Below are 25028 nucleotides of genomic sequence, written 5' to 3' on the forward strand. Positions count from 1 at the left end.
TTCTGCATAAAACTTAATCTGGTATATTAAAATGCACTTTAAGAAGTAATAAATAAATTGTGATCAAAACTGTTTTTGATAGTAAAAACTTTAAGAAAGAGCTAGAGTTTTAACATACGTCCAAAGAGAAATATTAATTCAGATTACAAGTTTTCTCAGCACTTATAGGAGCAATTAAAGAACACAACTGTCAGATGCGCTCTTCAAATAAATATCATTTTAAAACTTTTACATTAGGTTCAAGGAACATACACTTACACAAAACATAACCACATTTGGACAGTGCTTCACTGCACACAAGCATACTGTAACTAACATAGACTAAAAGATGCAAGTTGTAGAAGCTGTGCCTAAGGGATGTTTTCTGAATCTTTTGGAATTGGTAGATGTTTATGGGAATAGGAAACCCAGCCCTTCTTAATGAATAGAATGAATTTGTGTCTAACATCTATTTTGCATCATATAACAGGCTGTTGTAGGCCTTACATGTACTAATGGAGCTGTTTCTCTCCTGTGCCTCTGCTGCCCACATTTATTTGTCTTGGTTGTGTCAAGGCTGCTGCTGTGTGCAGCCTTTTTATCGCGTTTTCATGTGCTGCTTTCAATTACCTTAATTGAGCACTGTTTAAGCTTTAGAGCTTTCAGTTGTATTTCTGATTCTGCCCCTTTGTGTTATACCTTGGCCCTAAGCCATCCACAGTTCCTTAAATCTTTTCTTGGTATCCCCATTGCATCTGTGACTTCTTTTTGGTACACTGAAGTCAGTTAATTATATTGTACTGCATATTTGCAGTTACCTTTTAAAATTCAAACTAATATTTCTCTGTGGACCCATGTTAAAACTGTAGCTCTTTCTTAAAATGCATTCTAATGTGTGCAGTTTATTACTATGCAGAATATCTAAGCTCATATTTCTGACTTTGTGTCATGCCTTTGCAAACTGCTTCCAGCCAGCGACATCTAGCGACCATACCCCCTCAGCTGTTTGCACTATAGTTGTAAGCACAGTACACTGATGATGACCTAACATTATGAGTTGTGAGTGTTTACCATTTTATGATGATTTTTACTCTGTTACCTTCATGAAGACAGGTATGTTTGCAAACCTTCTGGGCTATGGATGTTAAGTACTGCTTGTAATAGTTGATAGCCCACTAGTATGTATGTTTTTCATAAATATGCACATTTTTTCTTTTGACATCAATCTGAAGATGAGCATAGGGATTGAAACCAGTGATTGAATAAACACACATTTGCAATCAGAAACAGTTGTGATATTTACAGAATTTCTAACATTGGATCACTGTCACCTTCATAAATATTGTTGCTCCTTATGAAGAATAATGGTTCATGACTGGCACTCAAACTCAAATATCATCTTTCCATGGGCAGTCTTCTTTCAGTTGGAAGAATGTTACCAGCAAGTGACATGTACCCAGGGTTTGAGATTTGGTCTGGCACAGCTTTAGTGCTTCTGTACTGTTCTCTTTGATACGTACAATTTCCTCCTAGTAGTTCCATAGTAAGGAGAACATCAAGGATGTAGAAGCTGTCATAAGAACAAAAATACACGATATGCGTTTTCATAAGAATAGTTATGTTAATGTTCTTTCCACACATCCTAATTCAAATGGTTGTGAAGCCTGAAGCATAAGGAAGATTATATTCTTTCTTAGTAATGGGACATTCGTTACTCAATTGTAGTTGTCTTCTTGCCTTTATAGGCAAGAAAACAATGCAACGATTGCTGAAATACATTGTTGAGAATAACTGGCATGCAACAATTAGTCGATTTGGTCTCAGTTGCTCTTTGTCTTTCTGTGAGACAGATGATATCTGTTCGTGGTGTGGCCCTATAATAATATGTCAAGATTTATGAACAGAAAACTGACATCAGTGATGGAAATGAAAATGATGTAGATGAACTGGAGGTGACATTTCACGAATCAGTACTAAAAAGTCAAAGTATTGAGGGTGCAAATAAAGCTTTGCATGATTTGGGGTGCTCTCCCTTAACCCTCGAGTGGGTGCGGCGTTTTCATAACACGAGCGGGCACACGGCACACTTAGTACACATGAAAAGAATAGTTTTCCTTATGTTACCAAGGTAGTCATGTGTGATCAAAATCACAGTTTAATCTTAGTTTATTTCAACAAGAAGAAAATAAACTTATATAATATGAGCTAAACTACTGTTTTATTAAACAATAATGAAATAAATTTTCACTATAACTCTCTGTTGCCAAGGACAGGTGTTAAAGAGACAGTAATGACCCATTCGAAGCATTAAGCAGTGCAGTTGCATCAGATCTTGGTCAGCTGCTTATTCGATCACTAATTATCTCGTAGACAACTGCCTCAATTTGGGATTATGGTGCTAGTTCGTAATTGGGGTCATTTTTTTGAACTGATCATAAATTTTTTTCTCGCCGAGCTCGCTTTGTATTTTATATTGCTGCTGCTCCCTTGGACGTACGACAGCACAATTTATCGCTGTTACCTGTAGGGATAGGTATAGGTTTGCAGTTGTGAAACAAAAATGGAACAGCACAAAATCATTTTATTTTTGGTTGGCGCACTTTACCCTCTCGAGGGTTAAAACTTCACTCCATTCCAAATCACAACAAGGCTTCATATGGCAAAAAGAAATTAGAAAAAAACATGTTTTCGGAAAGAAAAGCATGCTGGGCATTAGATTGCAGTTCCTATGCAAGATTCTGACCATAGAGAAGAAAATTTTGATGATGACATTGTTAGGAAGCCAAAGGCTTTGATGCCATGATATTGTTAATGACATAAAAAGTGGGTAGTGTAAGAGTACCTGAAAAAATTCAAATTTTAACTTTAGCTCCACCCTATTCGTCAAAAGAAAACTGTGTCATAATTCAATGTTAGTGAGGAAACTGAAAACAGAAATGGGTATTTTATCAATTCCTAAACCAAAAAGTGGGAAAGTTATTTTGCTGATGAAGCGGTAAAGATTGTCACTGATCAAAATGATGAATATACTCGAATGTTACCAAGAGCAAAAGACAAAGTTAGCATTCAGAAGAATGTGCATATACTCTTGTTTTAAATGGGAAAATCCAAGCACATTAACATTGGTCTTTTTAAATTTTATTCACTAAGACCAAAGTGTGTATTTTTGCTGGTGCTGTGGGAACTCATTCAGAGTGTGTGTGTGTGTGTGTGTGTGTGTGTGTGTGTGTGTGTGTGTGTGTGTGTGTGTGTGTGTGGGAGGGCGGGGGGTATCCGCTAAAATGTAAAACTGCTTTGGGATGTGGAACACATTGAGGAAACGTACAAAGAACTTATAAAATTTCTTATATGTGACTCTGAAAACTATGGCTGCTGGCTTAATCACTGCGATAATTGTCCCAGTGGTGACAAACTGTCAGAATTATTGAAGCAGAAATTAGCTTACAAAGATGCTGATGATGAAATTGAGTTCAGTCAGTGGATAAACACAGATCATTGGTTAGCATTGGTAAAGCATTGCGCAACTGTTGGTGAATACATAGACTTGTTGGTGACAAAATTACAGGCACTTTGAACCACACCCATTTATATCCAAATGTCAGTCAAAATCATTGAAAAAACTGAAAGAAAATCTAACCCCGGAAAAAAAGTTCTGTCAATGGACTTTGCTGAAAACTACAGTATTATAATTCAGAATGAAATGAGTTGCCACTGGACAAGAAGCAGCTTTACATTCCACCCCTTGTGTGTTTGTGGTAAATGAAGAAAGTTAATTGGTAGTAGTGAACCAATGCTTTACAAGTGATTGTGTGGAACATGGTGTTGGATTTGTAAATGCTGTCCAGAAAGAAATGGTTAAGTGGCTGGCAGAGCATTACGCACAAGTGAAGAAAGTGCATTATTTCACTGATGGATGTGCTGGTCATTATAAGAGTAGAAGCAGCTTTAAAAATTTGTGTGAGCACAAAAATGATTTTGCTATTGATGCTAAGCATTCTTTTTTTGCTACTAGCCATGGTAAATTTGTGTGTGATGGTTTGGAAGGAACTATAAAACATAGTGGGAAGAGCTAGTCTCCAACTACCGGGCGATGCAAAAATAACAACTGCATCTGGTGTTTACGATTTCTGCAAAGCTAATATTGACAGATGTTTATTTTGCTTCTTTGAGAAAGTAAATGTGGATTTCCTTTGCAAGAACCTCAAGAAGAGATTTTCTACAACCCGCACAATACCTGGTACCAGGAATTATCACCATTACAAACCACTTTCTTGTGATTCTTTAGAGATTAGAAGAGTGACTTTTTCTGAAAAGCCATTCTTGATTTTTTTCATTCAATGAAAGTGGCCCACAATGAACATGCACTCGTCCCCAACAAAATTCTTTTGTAGCGCCTGTATATGATGACAGGTGGTACTTTGCCTTCATAAAAAATGTGTATGATGAAGAAGGAGACATTGAACTACTTTTTTCCACCCACTTGGACCAGCAAAGTCATTCTTTTGGCCTGAGAAGGAAAACTCTGTTTTGTGCCTTTGGAAAAAATTTTGTGTGCTGTTAGTGTACGTAAATCAACATCATTAGGCGGAATGTATTCATTACTTAAATGAAAAAGATGTGAAGTTAACAGAATATAATTTGTCACAGTAGATTAAAAACAGAGATGCTCTTAAAAAGTTTCATTGATAGTTTCACTGCTGAACATGTACATTTTAAATTAACATTCGTGTGGATAGAATAATTGCTGTTTAAAGATGTTAATTTGACACCCTAAATAAAGTTAACCCGTGTAATAAAAATGTTTCAGTTAAATTTATAACTTTTGGTTCTGTACATTCACAAGGCAGCATTACTGTAGAGTGTCAGTTTACATACTCTGTTTTGAATGATCTTCTGAACAATGATGTGATATAGTGAAATGAATATCCAATATCTATCAAAACTCAGGGTGCTTTTTCCTTTTTAAAAGCCGGCCGCTGTAGCCGAGCAGTTGTAGGCGCTTCAGTCCGAAACCACGCTGCTGCTACGGTTGCAGGTTCGAATCCTGCCTCATGCATAGATGTGTGTTGTGTGATGTCCTTAGGTTAGTTAGACTTAAGTAGTTCCAAGTCTAGGGGACTGATGACCTCAGATGTAAAGTCCCATAGTGCTTAGAGCCATTTGAACTTTTTTAAAATAATAATATCAGAGTTTTGATAAAAATAAATCTTGTATCAGCTGGCAGAAAGTGTTTTACATACTATTTAAAAATCATTGTTTGGGCCTCAACAGCGTAAGTTGATTTTCTATGTTTCAACAGGTCAAGAGTAGTTATTATTTTTTTCCAGTAAAGATACATCCCTTCTGTGATATCTGGCAAAATATGACTGTGATGTACTGAAAATAAGATACTTTCTGTTGTTGTCTGAAGTAATGAAATCCAAATGACAAACTTCAGTTGCAGCATTTACATTTGTAAAAAATTTCCATTTTTTGTCCTCAAACTATATGAAGTATGTGGAGATATTTTGCGTTGATTATTGCCATCCAGAAAGTAACAAATAGCAAAAGTTCCGTGAATACTGAAGCAGTGACTGTTAGGTATGGATGAACTTACTTAGAATTATTTCTTTTCGCCGCAACACAGAGTATTGTGATTTCAGATTTATTTGTATGTCCATTTGTAGAAAACTCGTTAATAATTTTATTTTATTGAATTATTTAAGACCAATTATAAGTTCCCACCAGGTTGGAGACTGTGATATAGGCATTTTTCAATGCATCTTACTTTTTTCAGAAATAGGAAAGTGACATATATTAAAACTTTTTGCATTGTTCTTTGTAACTTTATTGTTTAAGTAATTACGTGTCTGTTAAGTATGTGCTTTTCTTAACTTATAAAAGAAATCTAAATCAAAAGCTTCATAAACTCCTGAGTTATGGGCATTTATGTAGATAAGTACCATTTTGCATTGACATTCTCGCAAAGCCCAGTATAAGCATAAGCAAAAGTTTTATGAAAATCTGAGGTGGTGGGTGACAAGGCCTGCGTGATTTGTCGTGGAATGACCCTTGTCAGTCATATTTTTTTTCTCAGGAGAATGTAAATTTTTTCCAACGGAGTGTAAGATTCCGTTTTTTGACGATCTTCTTGCTAAGTCAGATATTCAGTGCCTAATATTAACACAACTAATTTATTTGCAGTATCTCAATTATCAGTTTCCTTATTTTTAAGTTGCTATTTTTATGTTAATGTATGCTGGTTTTAGGTCTGGGAAGTCCTTTTATGTCAGCTTTTTAACTATTAATTTTTCTCTTATGTTGAATTGAGAAAAGCACAGACAAGGATACATATAAATTAACGGAGACAATCAGTATGATCGGAAGAACTCTGGGAGGACCAATGTGTCCTACAGAAAGCATACTTTTCTCTTTTGTTAATGTATTCCTGGCATTTATAATTTTAAGACATGTAACATTTCAGTTGGTATATGATAAAAAATTTTACGATATAGCTATTGAAGAGACATTATTGGCAGGATCTGTAAACATAACTGTCCACTCCTTTGGTGATTTGATTTAGAAACTGCTTGACAGAACATTAAAAAACCATGTTCTAAGAAAAGTTCATACATCTACAGTGTAGTTGAAACAAAATTGCACATGTAGCTGGAATTAATTACCAGCAAGCAGTCTCTAGTTCTGTGTTCTGAATGTCAGCTTCCCCACCTATGTTGTTACTGCCTATTCCTTCTTCCAGGTGCCTATGCTTGTCTAGAAAGCTATCATAATGTATAAATTGACTCACCATAACATCTCATTAGAGATGCAACAATAACATGAAACATTGTTTTCTTATACTTTGAAATTGTGACATTCTCCTTAACCAGAAATGTGAATGGCAGCATGATGGAACAGCCCTATAAATTAGTGTTATGTTAGGAAGGCTGCAACTTGAGTGTAAATGTGTACACTTTAGTTTTTCCTGCATATCTTTGTTACACAAATCATGAAAATTTCTACACACTTTGTGTAAAACAATGAAATACTGTTTTCTTAAGCAGGTAAAAAAAAAAAGGATATAGACTATGAAATTGTCTTAGGAAGCATTAGAACTTTTTGGTGAACAATTTTTGGAAACAATTCTGATTTTTCATGTCTCACTTGCTGTCTAAATATTGAGATATTGTATTATTTATTTATTTTGTGAGGTTAATTCTTAGTCATTTTTGCTTTTCAACTTTTTGTATGTATTAAGTAAGTGCAATTAATTTTTATTTCTATACATACTTATTTGCATTTGTCTATAATTATTGTTTTTGTTTTGCAGAAAATGGAGGCAACATTTTTAAACTTTTGTGATGAAAATTTTACAACTTTGTCCCATTTTTGCCGAAAGGTACGTGTGTTCAGCAGTAATAAATTTACTTATCATAATGTAATTGCAAGTATGTAGATGTTTATGCTTCACACCAATCTTTAACTGATTTACGATTTTTTTTAAGGATGAACCAGATGATCCAGACAGTGGTCTGCTTGATTTAATTCATGATGACTTCTCATACCAGGCATCAAACTTTGGGGTGGCAATGGATCTCTGGGAAACTGAACAAGAGTAAGTGGAAGAAATTAAACAAAAATAGTCTACAAAGTTTGACTACTTACTCATTTGACAAAGAAATGCTGCTTTAAACAAAGCAAAACTGACACCATTGGGCCCAGCTACACATGTAATACACCATGAACACATCAGTACACCAAACAGATGCTTATACACAATAGCTGAGCTGGAAATCATCCATACTCAGGGCTGAAATCGGTTAATATCACAAGTTTTTGTGCTACATGTGATAAGTTCTATAAAAAGCAAATCACAGTTATAGTAGAAAAGTTCTGATAAAATGTAAATACTTCAGGAGTGAAGGAGACCTCCCACCAAAAATTAGAAGCACTGAGTGTTATCAGGCACGCATAAAAGAAGACAGAAAACTTGTTAGGTTTCCGAGTAAATATTTTCTTGTGCAAGAGTATAATTTATTTCCTCTTTAGTCGAGCCGGTGTAGTCAGGTTCCCGACAGCTTGCTTGTCAACTTCAGTCTGTGAAGTGCTGACAGCTGAAGGTGAAAACAGTAGCTGTATACTGAGCTGTGACAACACCAAAGGATTGGCAAACAGATGTTTACAAAATCGTATTATGATATTGGTTGAGGCAAGTCGACAGACCTGCTGCTGGCCAGCACACTGCAACTGTCAGGGCTCAACTATAGCTTGGAAAGGATTTACTTCACATAGCAAGTCTTCTGCCTTTTTTTGCGTGTGCCTTTTGAAGACTCAATGCTTCTGTTTTTAGGTGAGTCATTCTTTTTAATTCTAAAATATTTACAGAGGCAAATCATATTCACATGGCATTATGTCGATATGGAGGAATAATGTTTATTTGGAAGAACTTGCTGTTAGTTTTCATTCACAAGAGTGGAAACAGAAGATTCAAATAGCTGTTCCGGAATTGCTCCTGTTCGTTTATTTTGTAGCAGTTTTCTGTTTTCAGACACCCTCAAAATCTCCTTCTAGGAGTTGACATGGGCCATTTAATTTATGCATATTGATAAAATTTCATACAAACTTGTAACTCATTTTTATTCTTAAACTAATTTTTAGGTAGTTTGGAGGATGAGACGTATAACTTGACGTTCAGTGTTTTTCGTGAATTTGTTTGATAAAATTGAGTGTCGCTAGTAGACCTGATGGCCTATTGTTGTTTTATATAATCTTTCACTTGCAGTCAGTGTAATTATAACTTTCAATTCTTAATCTCACACTGCAACCAGGAAACGACACAGGAAAAATGGTGCAGAGTCATTACAGGATCAAAACTTGTAAATTACTATTACTGTTTACTTTTTCTCATTTGATGGACTAAGGTGCTTTTAATTTTTTTTTTTTTTTTTTTTTTTTTTTTTTTTTTTTTTTTTTTTTTTTTTTTACTGGTTTTCAGTCAAATCAATGCATTTGACAGTTGCCTCCATGTCAAGTGCAGTTCATCCATCTACTTACCTGAAGAATCTTTGAGTTGGTTTACTTGTGTATCATATTGAAAGCCCAACAGTTCGTTCTGGATGATGTTAAATAAGTCATTCTTTTGCTGCACATGGAGATTATTATTGTTGTTACTACTACTACTACTACTACTACTAATAGTAATACTAATACCAATGTTATAATAATTTTAGTGGCAGCAGTACAAGTACTGTCTGTATTAACTTTACTAGTTCATAGTCAGTATGATTAACTCACATTGCCACATGGCAGACTCTCAGTGATTTTAATACTACTTACACTATTAAAATTATTTCCTAGGAAGCTATGGTGTAAGAAGTTAGTGTTTTTGTGAAACCATGGTCCAATGTAAGAGGGGGGCCTGATATCCATACTCACACCATGTTTGATAAAAAATAAATCGAAAATTAAAATTGCAATCAGATGTTTACAGATGGATTTCAGTTTACAGTTAGCCCTAATTTTAGAACCCCTCGGTATTCTTCTCACTCTTTGTAAGGGGAAAACTTGAATACAAACACTGAAATATAGGCTCTTGACTTTTAATAAGAAAAATAAATCCTTCAGTAAAAATGTTCATTGAACTTACTTTTACACTGAGAGGAACACAAAAAGAGCCCTGTAATCAAGACAAATGTCTAGCCATTACTTACAATACATTTATACACTTGAGGTGACAAAAGTTATGGGGTAGCGATATGCACATAATACAGATGGTAGTGGTATCGTGTGCACAAGTTAAGAAATGGCAGAGCTTTGGTGGAGCTGTCATTTGCACTCAGGTGATTCATATGAAAAGCCCTCCGACATGATTATGGACACATGACAGGAATTAACAGACTTTGGACACAGAATGGTAGTTGGACCTAGATGCTTGGGACATTTGATTTCAGAAATTATAAGGAAATTCAATATTCTGAGATCCACAGTGTCAAGAGTTGCTGAGAAGACTAACTTTCAGGTATTACCTCTCACCATGAACAACTCAGTGCCCAGTGGCCTTCACTTAATGACTGTGAGCAGCGGCGTTGTTTGCGTAGAGTTGTCAGTGCTAACAACACTGTGCGAAATATTTGCAGAAATCAACATGGGACATACAACGTACCTAACCATTAGAACAGTGCAGTGAAATTTGGCATTAACAGGCTATGGCACAGGCAACCGATGTGAGTGCCTCTGCTAACAGCACTCATTGCTGGTAGCACCTCCCCTGGAAAACTGTGGTAGGACAGATGAGTCCCAATTTCATTTGATAAGAACTGACGGTAGGACCCCACAAAGCTTTGGACCCAATTTGACAACAAGGCACTGTGCAAGCTGGTGGAGGCTCCATAATGGTGAGGGCTGTGTTTACATCTACATTTATACTCCACAAGCCACCCAACGGTGTGGTGCAGAGGGCACTTTACGTGCCACTGTCATTACCTCCCTTTCCTGTTCCACGGTTCACGGGAAGAATGACTGCCGGAAAGCCTCCATGCGTGCTCGAATCTCTCTAATTTTACATTCATGATCTCCTCGGGAGGTATAAGTAGGGGGAAGCAATATATTCGATACCTCATCCAAAAACGCGCACCCTCTCGAAACCTGGACAGCAAGCTACACTGCGATGCAGAGCGCCTCTTTTGCAGAGTCTGCCACTTGAGTTTGCTAAACATCTCCGTAACGCTATCACGCTTACCAAATAACCCCGTGACGAAACGCGCCGCTCTTCTTTGGATCTTCTCTATCTCCTCCGTCAGACCGATCTGGTACGGATCCCACACTGATGAGCAATATTCAAGTATAGGTCGAACAAGTGTTTAGTAAGCCACCTCCTTTGTTGATGGACTACATTTTCTAAGGACTCTCCCAACGAATCTCAACCTGGCACCCGCCTTACCAACAATTAATTTTATATGATCATTCCACTTCAAATCATTCCGTACGCATACTCCCAGATATTTTACAGAAGTAACTGCTTCCAGTGTTTGTTCTGCTATCTTATAATCATACAATAAATAATCCGTCTTTCTATGTATTCGCAATACATTACATTTGTCTATGTTAAGGGTCAGTTGCCACTCCCTGCACCAAGTGCCTATCCGCTGCAGGTCTTCCTGCATTTCGCTGCAATTTTCTAATGCTGCAACTTCTCTGTATACTATAGCATCATCTGCAAAAAGCCGCATGGAACTTCTGACACTATCTGCTAGGTCATTTATATGTATTGTGAAAAGCAATGGTCCCATAACACTCCCCTGTGGCATGCCAGAGGTTACTTGAACGTCTGTAGATGTCTCTCCATTGAGAACAACATGCTGTGTTATGTTTGCTAAAAGCTCTACAATCCAGCCACACAGCTGGTCTGATATTCTGTAGGCTCTTACTTTGTTTATCAAGCGACAGTGCAGAACTGTATCGAACGCCTTCCGGAAGTCGAGGAAAATGGCATCTACCTGGGAGCCTGTATCTAATATTTTATAGGTCTCATGAACAATTAAAGCGAGTTAGGTCTCACACAATCGCTGTTTCCGGAATCCATGTTGATTCCTACAGAGTAGTTTCTGGGTTTCCGGAAATGACATGATACCTGAGCAAAAAACATGTTCTAAAATTCTATAACAGATCGATGTCAGAGATATAGGCCAATAGTTTTGCGCATCTGCTCGACGACCCTTCTTTAAAACGGGTTCAACAGAACTGATCATTGATTGGAAATAGTTATTTTCAGCTACTTGGAGACCATATGCAGCCATTCATTGACATTGTACCCATAGACCGATGGAAATTTTGCTCAGTTGTTCTTCAGGGTCCTTCCAATGATTTTTGTGTCCATGCCGCCACCCCTCCCCCCCCTACGCGCGCTCCCACACACACACACACACACACACACACACACACACACACACACACACACAGTCAGTCTGTTATGTTGCTTGTTTTATTCCCTGCTTTGCAGTTCAGCATCTGTAGTAAATCACTTGTGTTCCATTTAGCTGAATGCTGAAAAAACTATGAGTGATGGCCAAGTGCCTAACTTATCATCATATGTGAACGTCCTTGTTTGAATAAGTAAATAATAGTTTTTCAGTATATGAAACTTGTTCCAATTGTTGTTGTTCTTTTGACATTTCCTCTTGTTCCATAAACTGAGCCAACATTTTGGTTCTAAGAGTTCTGGCATTACCAATGTGGATTGTCTTTACAATTATTTGAGTTTTCGTCATCAGATAAAATTTTTGGTTAGCGGCCAAGTTGTTATATTCTTAAAATAGCTGGTATACAAGTACAGGTGTTCATTAACACAAAACACAAAGCAGAAATTCTGCACAGTAATATTGTAACATGCACATTGAAGCAAATAAACAATAACTGAATACAAAACTGAAAGTCATGGCATATCTATATACACATAGAAATTTTATTAAAATGTAGAAATGTTCAAACACAAGAACTTCGTATTTTGCTACTATCCACACCAGTTGTCTCTAGTTTTACAACAACACAGTGAAATTCCTTTTTTATGCTATTCTGCGGATTGATCCAAAAAAGTTTAAAATGCAGGATAGTGTAAAATACAGAAAAGCATAGGAAACACAACAATCAGAAATGAATAAATTACACTTACTGTCATTTTCTTCGTATTGTTCAAAATATGAAATTAAAACAGTTGTAAATTTTGCCTATTAAAAAAATCTGAAATCATTACTCGTTTTTGTTTCTTTTCAGCAGCAATTAGCTCTACTTGTCTCTCCACGGTACTCAAAAGAATAAATGACAAAGGCAGTGGCTGAGTGCTAACACAGTCCCATTGAGGTCCGATGAAATAAATAAAACATGGAAGCAAAAGTCTTTTGTGAAAACATATTAAAAAGATATTTGTGTTTTAATGTGAGACTTGTTATTGATAATCATTATAAAACTGCAATAAATAAAACTTGTAACACAGTATTGCTTAAAACACTGAAGTTGACAGTCTTCATAAACAGAGATCAATAGGCATGAAATCCACAGCTTGTTGTCGACAAGGAGTACTCAGGGACATCCTGGTTGAGAAAGAGGCCAGAAATAGTTTTGATGTTACAGAGCATCTTGAGGAGCAATGCTTACTCCATCAGGTTGTACCAACCTAAGACTGTATGCCTAGTACAGATTAAAATATCTCATGCAGAAGTAACGACGATTTGTGAGAGCTCATTATAAAGATGGCCATCTTTGAAAGTGGTGTTTATTTGAATAAATGGCTTTGAAATTAAATTAATGTTGCTGTAATTCAATGTTACCCAATATGCCGACAATGAAAATCTTGCTTGACTTGCTAGTTCTACATTACTTGATAGATAATTTTGCGTATTGTCAGTGCATTCTGCTTTGTTCCAAGGCCTAGTTTGAGCAGGAATATGATGCAATTTTTGCAGAAATCTGTATGAAAATCATTGTTAAGGGTTGCGATAATGTGAAAGAAAACTTAAAATGCAGGAATTGTTAATGATGGGAAAGAATCGTATTGAGAGAATAGGACTTCTGTTGGGACCGACAAAAATGAACGTTAAATTGGGGTTTTACTGTGTTACAGGTATCATTATCTAGGACTGTAGTTTCACCAAACTAATTGGGCAATATATTTCTATATATGAGCATTAGTAAAAATTGCAATCTATGTTGTCACAAATATTTAGGTGTTAATTTGAAATGTATTGCAGTTGTGGTTACGGGTAGAGCTTGAGACTGCAAAAGTTCTGGTCCCCCTCTTCCCCCCACATGCTGAATACATAGCAGATTTCGCACCTGTAGTGACATGAGAATGTGATAATAGTTCTTCCTCTCTTGCTTCCCAGTGTGTCGTCTACCCATTTCCCAGTGTGTCGTCTACCCATTTCCCAGTGTGTCGTCTACCCATTTCCCAGTGTGTCGTCTACCCATTTCCCAGTGTGTCGTCTACCCATTTCCCAATGTGTCGTCTACCCATTTCCCAATGTGTCGTCTACCCATTTCCCAATGTGTCGTCTACCCATTTCCCAATGTGTCGTCTACCCATTTCCCAATGTGTCGTCTACCCATTTCCCAATGTGTCGTCTACCCATTTCCCAATGTGTCGTCTACCCATTTCCCAATGTGTCGTCTACCCATTTCCCAATGTGTCGTCTACCCATTTCCCAATGTGTCGTCTACCCATTTCCCAATGTGTCGTCTACCCATTTCCCAATGTGTCGTCTACCCATTTCCCAATGTGTCGTCTACCCATTTCCCAATGTGTCGTCTACCCATTTCCCAATGTGTCGTCTACCCATTTCCCAATGTGTCATCGGAAGCAAAATGCCATGTTTTGCATGTTTCAATTCAGTGAACCCTTATACATTTCTTTGTGACGTACTGTTTATCCCCTCTCTCCCCATGGGTCCATCTTTACTTGTGTTATTTCAGTGTCATCACGGTTATGATTACTAGCTCTCTTTAGTATTTTCTCTCATCCTATGAAGTGTTCAAATGGAACCTTCATTCTCTAATCTTCCCAAGAGTGTTGGTGGTTTTGTTGTGTGTGAATATTGTATGAACTGAATTGGCAAAGAAAATAGTTGCTATTTGCAGACTAATGAGAAGTCATTATTTACTCTATTTTTTCAAGTAAAATTTGCAGTTTTATTATTTTTTCCAAATGAAATAATTCTATGTTTTCATTTTTTTCTGTGGGTAGTTGTCATTTAACAATGCTTTTGTGATGTTGCAGTTCAAACAGTGATTCATCAGTTCTACCAGTCACCATTCCACAAGAGGGAAGCTTGTCCCGAATTGATCATAGTAACAAGGAAGATTTCCAAAAAATGCTGTTGGATTGGCAGGAACATTTGGGATCATTGCAGGTATGTAACATATTATTATACTGTATGTTGGCTTTTGTGAGTTGTTTTCTTTGTGTGAAACATGCAAAATTTGAACCTTCATATATTTGTGAATCCAAACAGTGTGACACATTGACATGAAAATCTAACATTCCTGAGATTTTTTTTTCCCCCAGGTGTCAGATACAGAAGAAATAGATGCTGTGCCAGAGCAGCTACCAGACAACATATTTGAAGATCACATATATGACAGCATGTTTACAGAGAAACCAATATTTACTTCCGTAACTTCGAAGTCAACACCAAGTATATCTATTAAGGATGATGATATCAACATCTATAACTTGGATGAGTTGTTGGATTGTGCAGATGATAATGATGACAAATTACCTATAAAAATTCATGAACATGTACTCAGAAAAATGGGACAGTTTAAAGTGGATCCAGTTGCTAAGCCTGAGATAAAGGCGGTGGTGAAGTCAGAATCTGAGATACGTGAAGCTGGAGGAGAACAATCAATAGATAAAAATAATCAAAGAAAATCTGTCAAATTGGAACCTAGAATTTCAGTGAAGAAGGAATCATATGTTGATTGCAAGTTTATGAAAATTAACAACATTAATGAACAGTTAGCGACAGCAGAATTTGCCAAAGGTGCAAATACTCTTTCAGAGCAAAATGATAGTTTTGAACTGTTGAACTGTGATCCTTTAAAGATGGAAGAAGAACTGTTAAAAACATTCCCAAAAATAAAAGTTGAACCATCAGAGCTGGATCTCAAACTAGAAGTTGATGAAGATTGTGTAGACATTGAGACAGTATCTGAACAGATTCCAGGTAATATTTTAATCAGTGTCTATAGCATTCTTACTCATAATTTCCCTTATAGTCCTCTGACATATATTTTTCTTCCTTCCAGTTCTTGAAGCAGGTGATCTTAAGAGTCTGCTAGAACAGTTTGAGGCATCAGAAGCAGTAAGCCCTAACATAGTTACAGGAACTGCAACATCACTGCAGCAGCAGATGCCAGCTGACAGTGCACTGGGCAGAGATAAAGCAGATACACCAGCCACTGCTGCTACAAGTGCTCCCTCCACTAGCATAGTTTCTGCACCTATCAAGCCTCCAATTACTTTACCTTCCTCAGGTCAGCAGGCGTTGCCGAATGTTACCACATCAGTTACTACCTCAGTTGTGAGCACACTAAAAACACACACCCCTGCACCACATGCTACATCTGCCATTCCTTCTTGTCTCAAAATTTCTAATTCTGCAACTCGACCACTTCTTAAATCCCTACATTTGTCTCAGTCGGTATCTGCAGTATCTGTTGCAGCCAATCAATGTCCCAAAGAATCCAAGTTGTTTGACAATTCGTCACCTTCAACATCTGTAGCAAGCAGTGGGAGCAGCAGTCCAGTGTCGCAACCAACTACACCACCCCAGTCAAACCATAAAATCCAGGAGTCATTATCTGCTGCACTTATAGAGAAACTAAAGGTATGTTTGAAATAGATTAGGAATTAGTCTAAGCAGTAGATCAGCTAAATGTAAAAGTGCACTCCACGCAGTATCTTGTATACCTTTTTTACAGAATTTTGAAATGTGGTGTTGTTCACCGTTGTCTTTGCCGACTTTCTTTGTGAACAGAATGATGGTTATTGTTGAAAGCTCATGTTTTTGTAGGGAATAAATGCAGCAAATGCACTACATAGAAAAGTTTGTGTTTGAACATTATTTCAGTTTACATTACCCTGAAGCCTTTGACAACGGATTTGATGTATAAACTGTTCTTAGGTGTTGTTTTAGAAATAAAGATTTCATAGTCATGAAAGTTAAATTAATGTATGAACACCAACTTTTCTTTGTTCTGAATAAATGCTTAACCACAGGGACTTGTTGTGGACCTATTATTCCTTCCAGTGGAAATCCACTCAGGATTAAGAAAAATGTGTGGTGTCTTTATGGTAGTAGTAAGTTGTTAATTAATGATGTTTAATAGAGTGAACAAGAAATGCCTTCCAGCTGTAAACTTGTCACTTAGAATCAGAATTACTCATTCTTGTAAGTACTTCTATTATGATGGAGTTGGTGTTGTAATGTCATTCCAGATATGATGCAAGGGTTTGTATTTGAAACTTCATTGACTTCAGTTTTAAAATAGGAAAGCTGTGACAGCTGGAGAGTATGGAAGAGTAAGGGACAGTAGTTTAGTTTGCCAGTCATGAAGTGGTGAAAGATCTTGTGAACAATTAGTTTGCTTGCTATTAGGAACACCATGATATTCCTTTCGCATAGTTATAATCAGTGAAGATACTCCTCTACATGAATTATATACTTAGTTCTGAAGCCAATGTAGGGTTTTTTAATGAAATTTCTGCCATTTTGCTGTAAATTATTCCTCATTTATTTCATAAATTATTACTCATTTACTTCACACGGTTGTGATTTCAGTGCTGTAGCCATTATCAAGTGCAAAGTGAAATACTACCGCAAATGTCCAACATACCTGCATGACATGTCATCATTGAAATAACATATCTGGTTTTATAAGCCGCTCGCCTTTTTACAGGAGATGAGTGCAGATCAAAAATATGTAAAATGGCAGAACTTCATTCAAAAAGTTGTACTCGATTGTGGTCCGCAACGAAGTAAAAAATCATAAGTGTTATAGTGGTCCTATCATTCTTCAGATAGCTCATTTATATAAATTTGTAAAGGAAGACAGATATGGCTCATGTTTTTTATTGTAATTATCAGTCCAAAAACTGGTTTGATGCAGTCTACACACTAGCCTAACATGTACAGGCCTCTTCGTCTCTGCATAACTGTTGCAAGCTACACATCTATGTGAACCTCCTTATTATATTGATGCCTTGGTCTCCATCTACAATTATTACTCCCTTCCCCACATTGCTGTTTATAAATTGACTACTCCTTGATGGCTTATGATGTGTCCTATCAGCTGATCCTTTCTCAAATTATGACAGAGGTTTCGTTTTTTTTTTCCAATTTGATTCAGTGCCTCCTTATTAGTTATTTGGTTTACCCACATAATCTTCAGAATTCTTATGTAGCACCATATTTCAAAACCTTGTATTCTGTTTGCTTGATGTAACTCTTAGACAGTCATCTTGCAGTTAAATATTGTTTATTGACCTGTTAAACATTTTTTTTTATGTTGACAGTACAGGTGGTGGTATTACAATTAATATTCTGCATGCTAATGAATTTTGTGCTGTTACAGGCCAGTGGCCGCAAGAAAACAATACCAGTTATACCAGCGATGCCAACAAAACGTTCAGGGAGAGGTGCCACCCGAATGCAAGATGCTGGAGCTGCTCTCAGTAGAAACAAACTTCTGAAAATTGTAAGTGTTTGTGTTGCTTGCTCTAATTATACAATATAGTCATTTCTTAAGTTACTTATTTTTCTTGATCAGTTAGTAACATGCGGCAGATAGAAAAATTAATTGCTGCAAGTCAGATTTCCATTACTTGTAACTTAGATTTACTTCTGAACAAGTGCTGATGGAATTGGAGTAGATTGGATGAAATGAACTAGTGTAATGCAAAGAAACACAATGTAACAGAATAGTGTGAAACTGTAAGGAAACAAGGACAGTGTGTGAAAGAAATGGTATATTTTATTGTCAATTAGCAGTTCGATAAACAGCATATTATGAAGGAACAGATAAGTAAGCTTCTTCTCAGTACACAAACCTACTGTGTACTTAAGTCATTATCTGCTCCTTCTTTTGCCCTGCTCTGTGCACTCATTGTAGCATGCCATTCTGACCTTATACTCATCTTGAATTACATTTAATCTTGTGTTTTGAGTTTGTGTTTTCTGTGAGCATCTATAGGGTATTTCATGTAAAACGCAAGTGGCGTGTTTGGTGTTCCACAGTAATAAATACTGTGAGGGTGGGCTCTGTTCACCATGAACTCTAGGCTTGGGCAAGTGTCGTATGGGTTTTAGTTGAGCCACTGAAAGAACATCCCTGACAGCTGGCAGCCATGTTGCCAATGCTACTACATCTCAGTTTGTTGTTATGTTGTGTTTGTCAGTCTGCGAATACAACATATGTAAATTTTAGAGCCACTGCAGTGCCAAAACGCTAATAATCTCGAGGGATCAAGACATCTCAGTTCATAATTGAAAACAATATATTTGCAAATATATGTCGAGATAAAGATTACGGTGTTTCAGTATTTTAGTGCATATTTTATTTCTTACCTGTATTTTGGAGACGACTCCACAGTCTTCAAAGAGAGTTCCTATTATATGTGTGGTGTCTCTCCATTCGGACATATGTGAAAGAACAGACACCATCCACATAGTAGTAACATTCCCCCTGTGGGTCCGGGGTAAGAATAGGCCCGAGATATTCCTGCCTGTCGTAAGAGGTGACTAAAAGGAGTCCCTCCCCCTCAAGGGGGTAGTTTGCGCCTGCGTCAGGAGATGGATGGTTCAACAACTTACATTTGTGGTCATTTTGGTTTTTCGCTTATTCTGGTTTCTTCCTTCGTTTGGTTGTTTCCTTTTTTTGTCCTTCTCCCTCTCTCACTGTCTTCCTTACTTTTTACCTTGCCTTCTTCTCCTTGCCTTTTCGTTCACCCTATGGTCTCCGCCTTGGCGTTTGAGACAGTCTGTCCTTTCTCTCCCTTTTTTTTACCTATTCTTCTTTCCTCCCTGTGTGTGCCTGAAGGCCGACCCACGTGTTCGCACACATAGCCGGTGACGGGGTAAAGCGTAATTCCCCATCCTGGGTAGACAAGTAGGGCCCGTGCGTACCCCCTGGTAAAGGCCAGGCCCGGGGAAGGGTGATTGCCTGAGCTGACACCTTCCAACCATGCCGATTGGTCCCTCCGTCCATTTCTCGGGAGGTGTGACCTGAGGTGTAAACATTCACCTAAGGTGGGAGTGCCCTCTGAGAGGGTCCCCTCAAGGAAGGAGCGCGCCATTGGAGGCGCTGGCAATCACAGGGGGTTCATCTGCGATGGACTTCTCTTCTTCTTCTTCTCTCTCGACTTCTGCCCAAAAACGGGAACTTGACCAACCACCAGTGACAAAAGTACTACCGCCTGCCCCAAAGTTCCTCGTAGTTTCTAGATCTGAGAACGGAAACATTTTTCATCTGTCAACCCTTTCGTTATTCAGAAGGTCGTAGATGCCATAGCCGGACCTGTCAAGTCTTGTACCAGGATGCGTAATGGAACCTTGTCGTTGGAAACTGAGAGCGCCTTTCAGGCACAAAAACTCCTTCGGGCCACACTCCTGTACACGTTCCCTGTCCGGGTGGAGGCTCACTGCACTTTGAATTCATCGTGTGGCGTGGTATCTACTAGATCACTCGACAGATTGACTGACGAGGAGATCCAGTCTTTCCTTGCTGAGCAGGGCGTGACTGTTGTCCCGGACACTTTTCTTGACCTTTGGTAATGTTCAGGTGCCATAGCACATCAAAGCAGGCTATGAGGTTATTTCTGTTCGCTCCTATGTCCCGACACCTACGCGCTGCTACCAGTGTCAACGTTTTAACCATACCCACCAGTCTTGTTCTAATGCAGCTAAACACGTCACTTGGGGCAGGGACACCCATGAGGGTGACTGTCCACCTTCGTCTCCTCGTTGCGTGAACTGTCAGGGTGACCATGCAGTGTCCTCTCGCGACTGTCCCATCTACAAGGATGAACGCTGTATACAGGAAATACGGGTCAAGGAGAAAGTGTCCACCTCGGCTGCTCGCAAGCTTTTTGCTAGTAGGAAGCCCATGTTGCTCCCAGCGGGGAAATACAGTACCGTCCTCGCCTCTCCTCGACCTACCAGGGAGGTATCGACGCAGACATGCGATCTGACCTTTAGCGCTGCGGTCGTCCGTTCGGCCAGTGCTAAGATAGTCCAGTCAACGTCTCCTCCTCCTCCTCCTCCTCCTCCTCCTGTCGTCCCTAAGACACAAGCACCTTCATCAGCTTCTGCAAGACCAAGACCCAGAAGTCAGATGCACGGGCCTTCAAGAAGGAACCGTCCCGTGAAGACTTCTTACGTACCCCGAACTCCCGGCCATTGACCAGTACTTCCACTAAACGACCTTCCAAGAACACATGGAAGATGACTTTCTTCCTTGCTAAACCTGGCCTTTTTCGCATATCTTTTGTTGTAATTTGTCCAGGAGGTTAGCATAGTACTCCCCAGTAATTGTTTGCCCAGTAGGGAGATAATCTACAAACAGAATCCCCTTCGCATCCCAGAACACTGATGCCGTGACCTTTTCCCTCCAAAGGAATTGTCTTTGCTTTCTTTGGTGGCGGAGAATCGGCATGTTTCCACTGCTTTGACTGTTGGTTTTTGTCTCTGGGATATAGTAGTGCACCCAAGTTTAATCTGTGGTCACAAACAGGCGCAAAAATCCTGCCCGTTTCTCCTAAAACAGGCCAAACATTGTTCCAATATGTCCAGTGTCTTGCGTTTTTGATCCAGCGTCCTGAGTCACGGCACCCATCTTGCAGATAATTTTTTGTTTGTTTCTAATTCTTCAGTTAAAATGTGATATACCCTTTCATGTGACATCTGGCAAGTGTGAGCAATTTCACACACTTTCAATCAGCGATCCTCCGTGACCATTTTGTGCACTTTTGCAATGATTTCTGGCGTAGTGACACATCTTGGCTGACCATTGCGCGGATCGTCATCTAAGCTCTCCCGACCAAATTTAAATTCATTTGTCCACTTAGCAACAGTTGAATGTGAAGGAGCAGAATCCCCCACTGTATTTTGGAAATCAACATGAATGTCCTTTGCTTTCATACCTTTCTTTATGAAGTACGTACTCACTGCTTGAAGCTCAATTTTTCCCATCTTCGCAAATCAGTGTGCAGGAACAACAACAGAGCCACGTCACTGCCAAAGCTCTCTTTCAAGAGCACTGACATGGCATGTGTTTACAGGCAACAGTCCAACGAATATGACGTGAACAACTCGTTGCGCTAGCGCTGACCTCTTGTGGTGATTCCAAGAGCTTTTCAAACCACCCTCGTACATGTCACCAGCTTGTGTCCTCTTGAAAATTATTCAGCTCTATTGTTTTAGCAGTAAGCATGCTGGTCTTCCCTGGAATCAGAGTGGCAGTTGGCTCTTGTAGATCTCCAGCACACTCCTCCCTTGTTATTTTTTTCACAGAAGTCATTCCTTTTCTCAGGACAGCAGCTACTTGACAATGACCTGTGACAATGGTGTAAGAGGCCTGCCTTTATCCCTTCCTTCCTCAAAGTAGCATCAAGTGTGAAAATACGAGCTCACGAGATTGGCTCTGTAAGGTAGCACCCTTGCCGGCTTTCCTAAATATAAAGGAAGAGACCATATCACAAACATTTGAAATTGTGACACTTTACACCGTACCATTAACACAAATTAAATCAAACGTCACTATCCGCAACAAATGATGAACATGTAGCAGATGCTTTGCAGTCACTCATAAGCCTCGCAGCACACATGACCTCGAGTGGTAGGATGTGCCACACACGACCTCGAGTGGTAGGGGTGGCAACCTTGCACCTTCACTATGGTAACAGCTACACATTTCAGTGCTTGGATTGGCACTAAAGTCCCCCACACACAATGCGATCCACATAAAGGAAATGTCAGAGATGTTGGTGGCCTGACTATAACGCTTCAGGCTCACAGAGCTGTTCATAAACACAAACTGATACCAGACAATCATCCTTTAATCAAAAACACTTTGAAATATTGCCATAGATACATTGTCCTACATGAAATGACCTTAGGTCTTTCATTTAGTTGTTAGTTCTCTGGAAAAAGGATGCAGATATGTTCACATACCTTCAAAAGTCCTGCTTTTATGGGAAAAGAGCACTCCAGTAATTCTAATTGCACTCCACAATCCTGTTTCCCCATCAAGCAGAGTCTCTTGATGTAGCCGGCGAGGATTTTCAGAACTCTTAACGTCAGTTGTTATGCAATTTCGTGGATCCTAATAAATGCAGCCTTGCATCATCAGAGCTATGTATCAACCTCTCCGTCATACACAGGATACAGCAGCTAGGTGGAGTACTGACATCAAGCAGCATAACAAATCGGTCACCCAGTGCACTATTACTTTGTAAGGTTGTATTTTGTGTTTGGTGCACATCTCTCTGAGCACAACAATCGCAAATGATAAGTTGTGGAATGATTTCCTTGGGCTTCCTTTCAAAGCCACTAGTAACTCATTCAGTAAACCAGTACACTAGCATTCTGAGTTAAGGAGTGGGCTGCAGCACATGAAATGATCAGAAACTGGTTTCCCAGTGTTGTTTCCTGCAAAATGCTGGATATAGGGCTTGCATTATGCATGAAACACGGTGTTTTCCAGTTTCTTTAGGTGTCTTTTTTTCCATTGCAGTGATACTTACTGTTATTACTTTTAATTTTGCTTCTAAAGAACTGATAATACTTTATCTTACCTGCGTTTTATGTATTCATATGTTTCCTTTTATTGATAAACTCCAATATTTTATGAGTATTTTTTGATTTTCATGTGTTTTAACACTTTACCTTAGGTAATCTATTTAGCCTTCATAGGTTTTTTATGTTTATTGCATTACATTTCGTTCACTCTGCCCCCTCTCCAACCTTATTCCCCCCCTTCCTCTCTTTTATTGTGTCCATTGTCCACTGACTCAGATAATTTCCATTTAGTTATACTCCATAATGAACATCTTGTACTTCACAAAGGACCTCATGTTTGTACACCATGAGATATGTGGGGTCCTGCCCACTCGTCTCTTATAGGGTGCCTAAAGGATGCTGCTTTCTCGGTTAGCTAAACAACAATTCAAGCAAGTCACATTAATGGTTTTTATGAGAATGAAGTAGATTGTCAATACTTAACTTTGATTTGTGAGAACGTGCCGTAAGCGATGGGTGACACTCAAACAATTAGTGTCCTTTGCTATATACAATGTTCGAGCAAGTGTGGATCACTAATAACGGCTATCGTAGTGCTCTCTTCTGGTACGTGTCTTGCTAGCATCCGGCCGAGGCTGGCATGTGCGGCACATATATTCCCTTCTTGTAGAGGCTGTTCCTGCCGTGATGCAGTCCTAGTCAATGGGCTATTGGCTAATGTTGTCTCACAGCATTGTCTGCTCTAGCGTTTGTCATCTTCGTGTTACACTGGAACAAGCTACTCTTCAAAGGTGGTTATTTGCCAGGTCTGTAAACCTGAATACTGGTCTGGCAAATACACTTTTGAAGTGCAGGTAATAGTGTGTGACAAGATATCGTTTTATTGCAGCTTCTTCTTCTTCTTCTTCTTCTTCACCACCACTTTTGATCTCCACAGGTCATTTTCCTTCCAGTTTTCTAGCTTAAATTTGTCTTCCATTGCTTCCTATATGTACTTTTCCCATGTTAGCACTTGCCTACCTCTCCTCCTCCTCCTACTGGGCAGCTCCTGGTCACCTATGGTCAGATATTCTCAGTACTTGGGCACACTAGTCTCGTAAAGTGTGTGGTTTTTTCCCCCCTTGAGCACATTATCACCATTCGCCTCCATACATCCTTATTTCCTATTCTGTGTTGCTTCATTAAGTGCAGACATCTCATATACTCCAGTTCCATGGTTCTAATTTTCTCTCCAAGTTCCTTTGTTTGAGTCCACATCTCAGTTCCATGTAGTACTATGTTCTTCACCACACTGTGATGTACAGGATGACAATTATTGGACTATAGTTACAATCCAAGGTGTGCATACACTTCATTCAACATGTAAACGTCAGTGCAGATATCCGGATTTAGGTTATGACATTTTTGATGTGACTTCCATCAATGGCGATGATGTGGCATAGATGAGTAGCGAAATTCTGGGAGCGCACTGGAGTGTCTGAACATCGATGCTGTTGATGACCTGAATGGCTATTTTCACCTCGGCAATGGTTTTGGAGTTATTGCTGTACACCTTGTCTTTAATATATCCCCACAAAAGGAGTCACATGTGTTCAGAACCAGAGAATATGGTGGCCAGTCTAGGCCCATGCCAGTGTACTGGATACCCCAGAGCCAGAATGTGGTCCCAAAGTGCTCCTCCAGGACCTCGGACACTCTCCTGGTTTGATGGGGCCGTGCTCAGATGATTTCATCTCCATAATCCAAAGTGACCCTGATTTTGACAATATGTGGTTCATGCGA

General features: G+C 38.8%; 1 protein-coding gene across 4 annotated transcripts in view; it reads left to right on the top strand.

The window, feature by feature from the left end:
- Positions 1 to 25028, top strand: part of LOC124605508 (formin-J) — a 123839-nt gene that overhangs the window by 4176 nt on the left and 94635 nt on the right. For all 4 annotated transcript variants that reach the window (XM_047137243.1, XM_047137242.1, XM_047137244.1 and 1 more), the window contains exons 2-7: positions 7289 to 7357; positions 7464 to 7573; positions 14726 to 14858; positions 15014 to 15674; positions 15757 to 16337; positions 18085 to 18207. In XM_047137243.1, the coding sequence (XP_046993199.1) occupies positions 7292 to 7357; positions 7464 to 7573; positions 14726 to 14858; positions 15014 to 15674; positions 15757 to 16337; positions 18085 to 18207 (1674 nt within the window). In that variant the 5' untranslated portion in view covers positions 7289 to 7291. The remainder of the gene's footprint in view (positions 1 to 7288; positions 7358 to 7463; positions 7574 to 14725; positions 14859 to 15013; positions 15675 to 15756; positions 16338 to 18084; positions 18208 to 25028) is intronic.

The sequence above is a fragment of the Schistocerca americana genome, chromosome 3 (assembly GCF_021461395.2).
Source record: "Schistocerca americana isolate TAMUIC-IGC-003095 chromosome 3, iqSchAmer2.1, whole genome shotgun sequence".
NCBI classification, from domain to species: domain Eukaryota; kingdom Metazoa; phylum Arthropoda; class Insecta; order Orthoptera; family Acrididae; genus Schistocerca; species Schistocerca americana.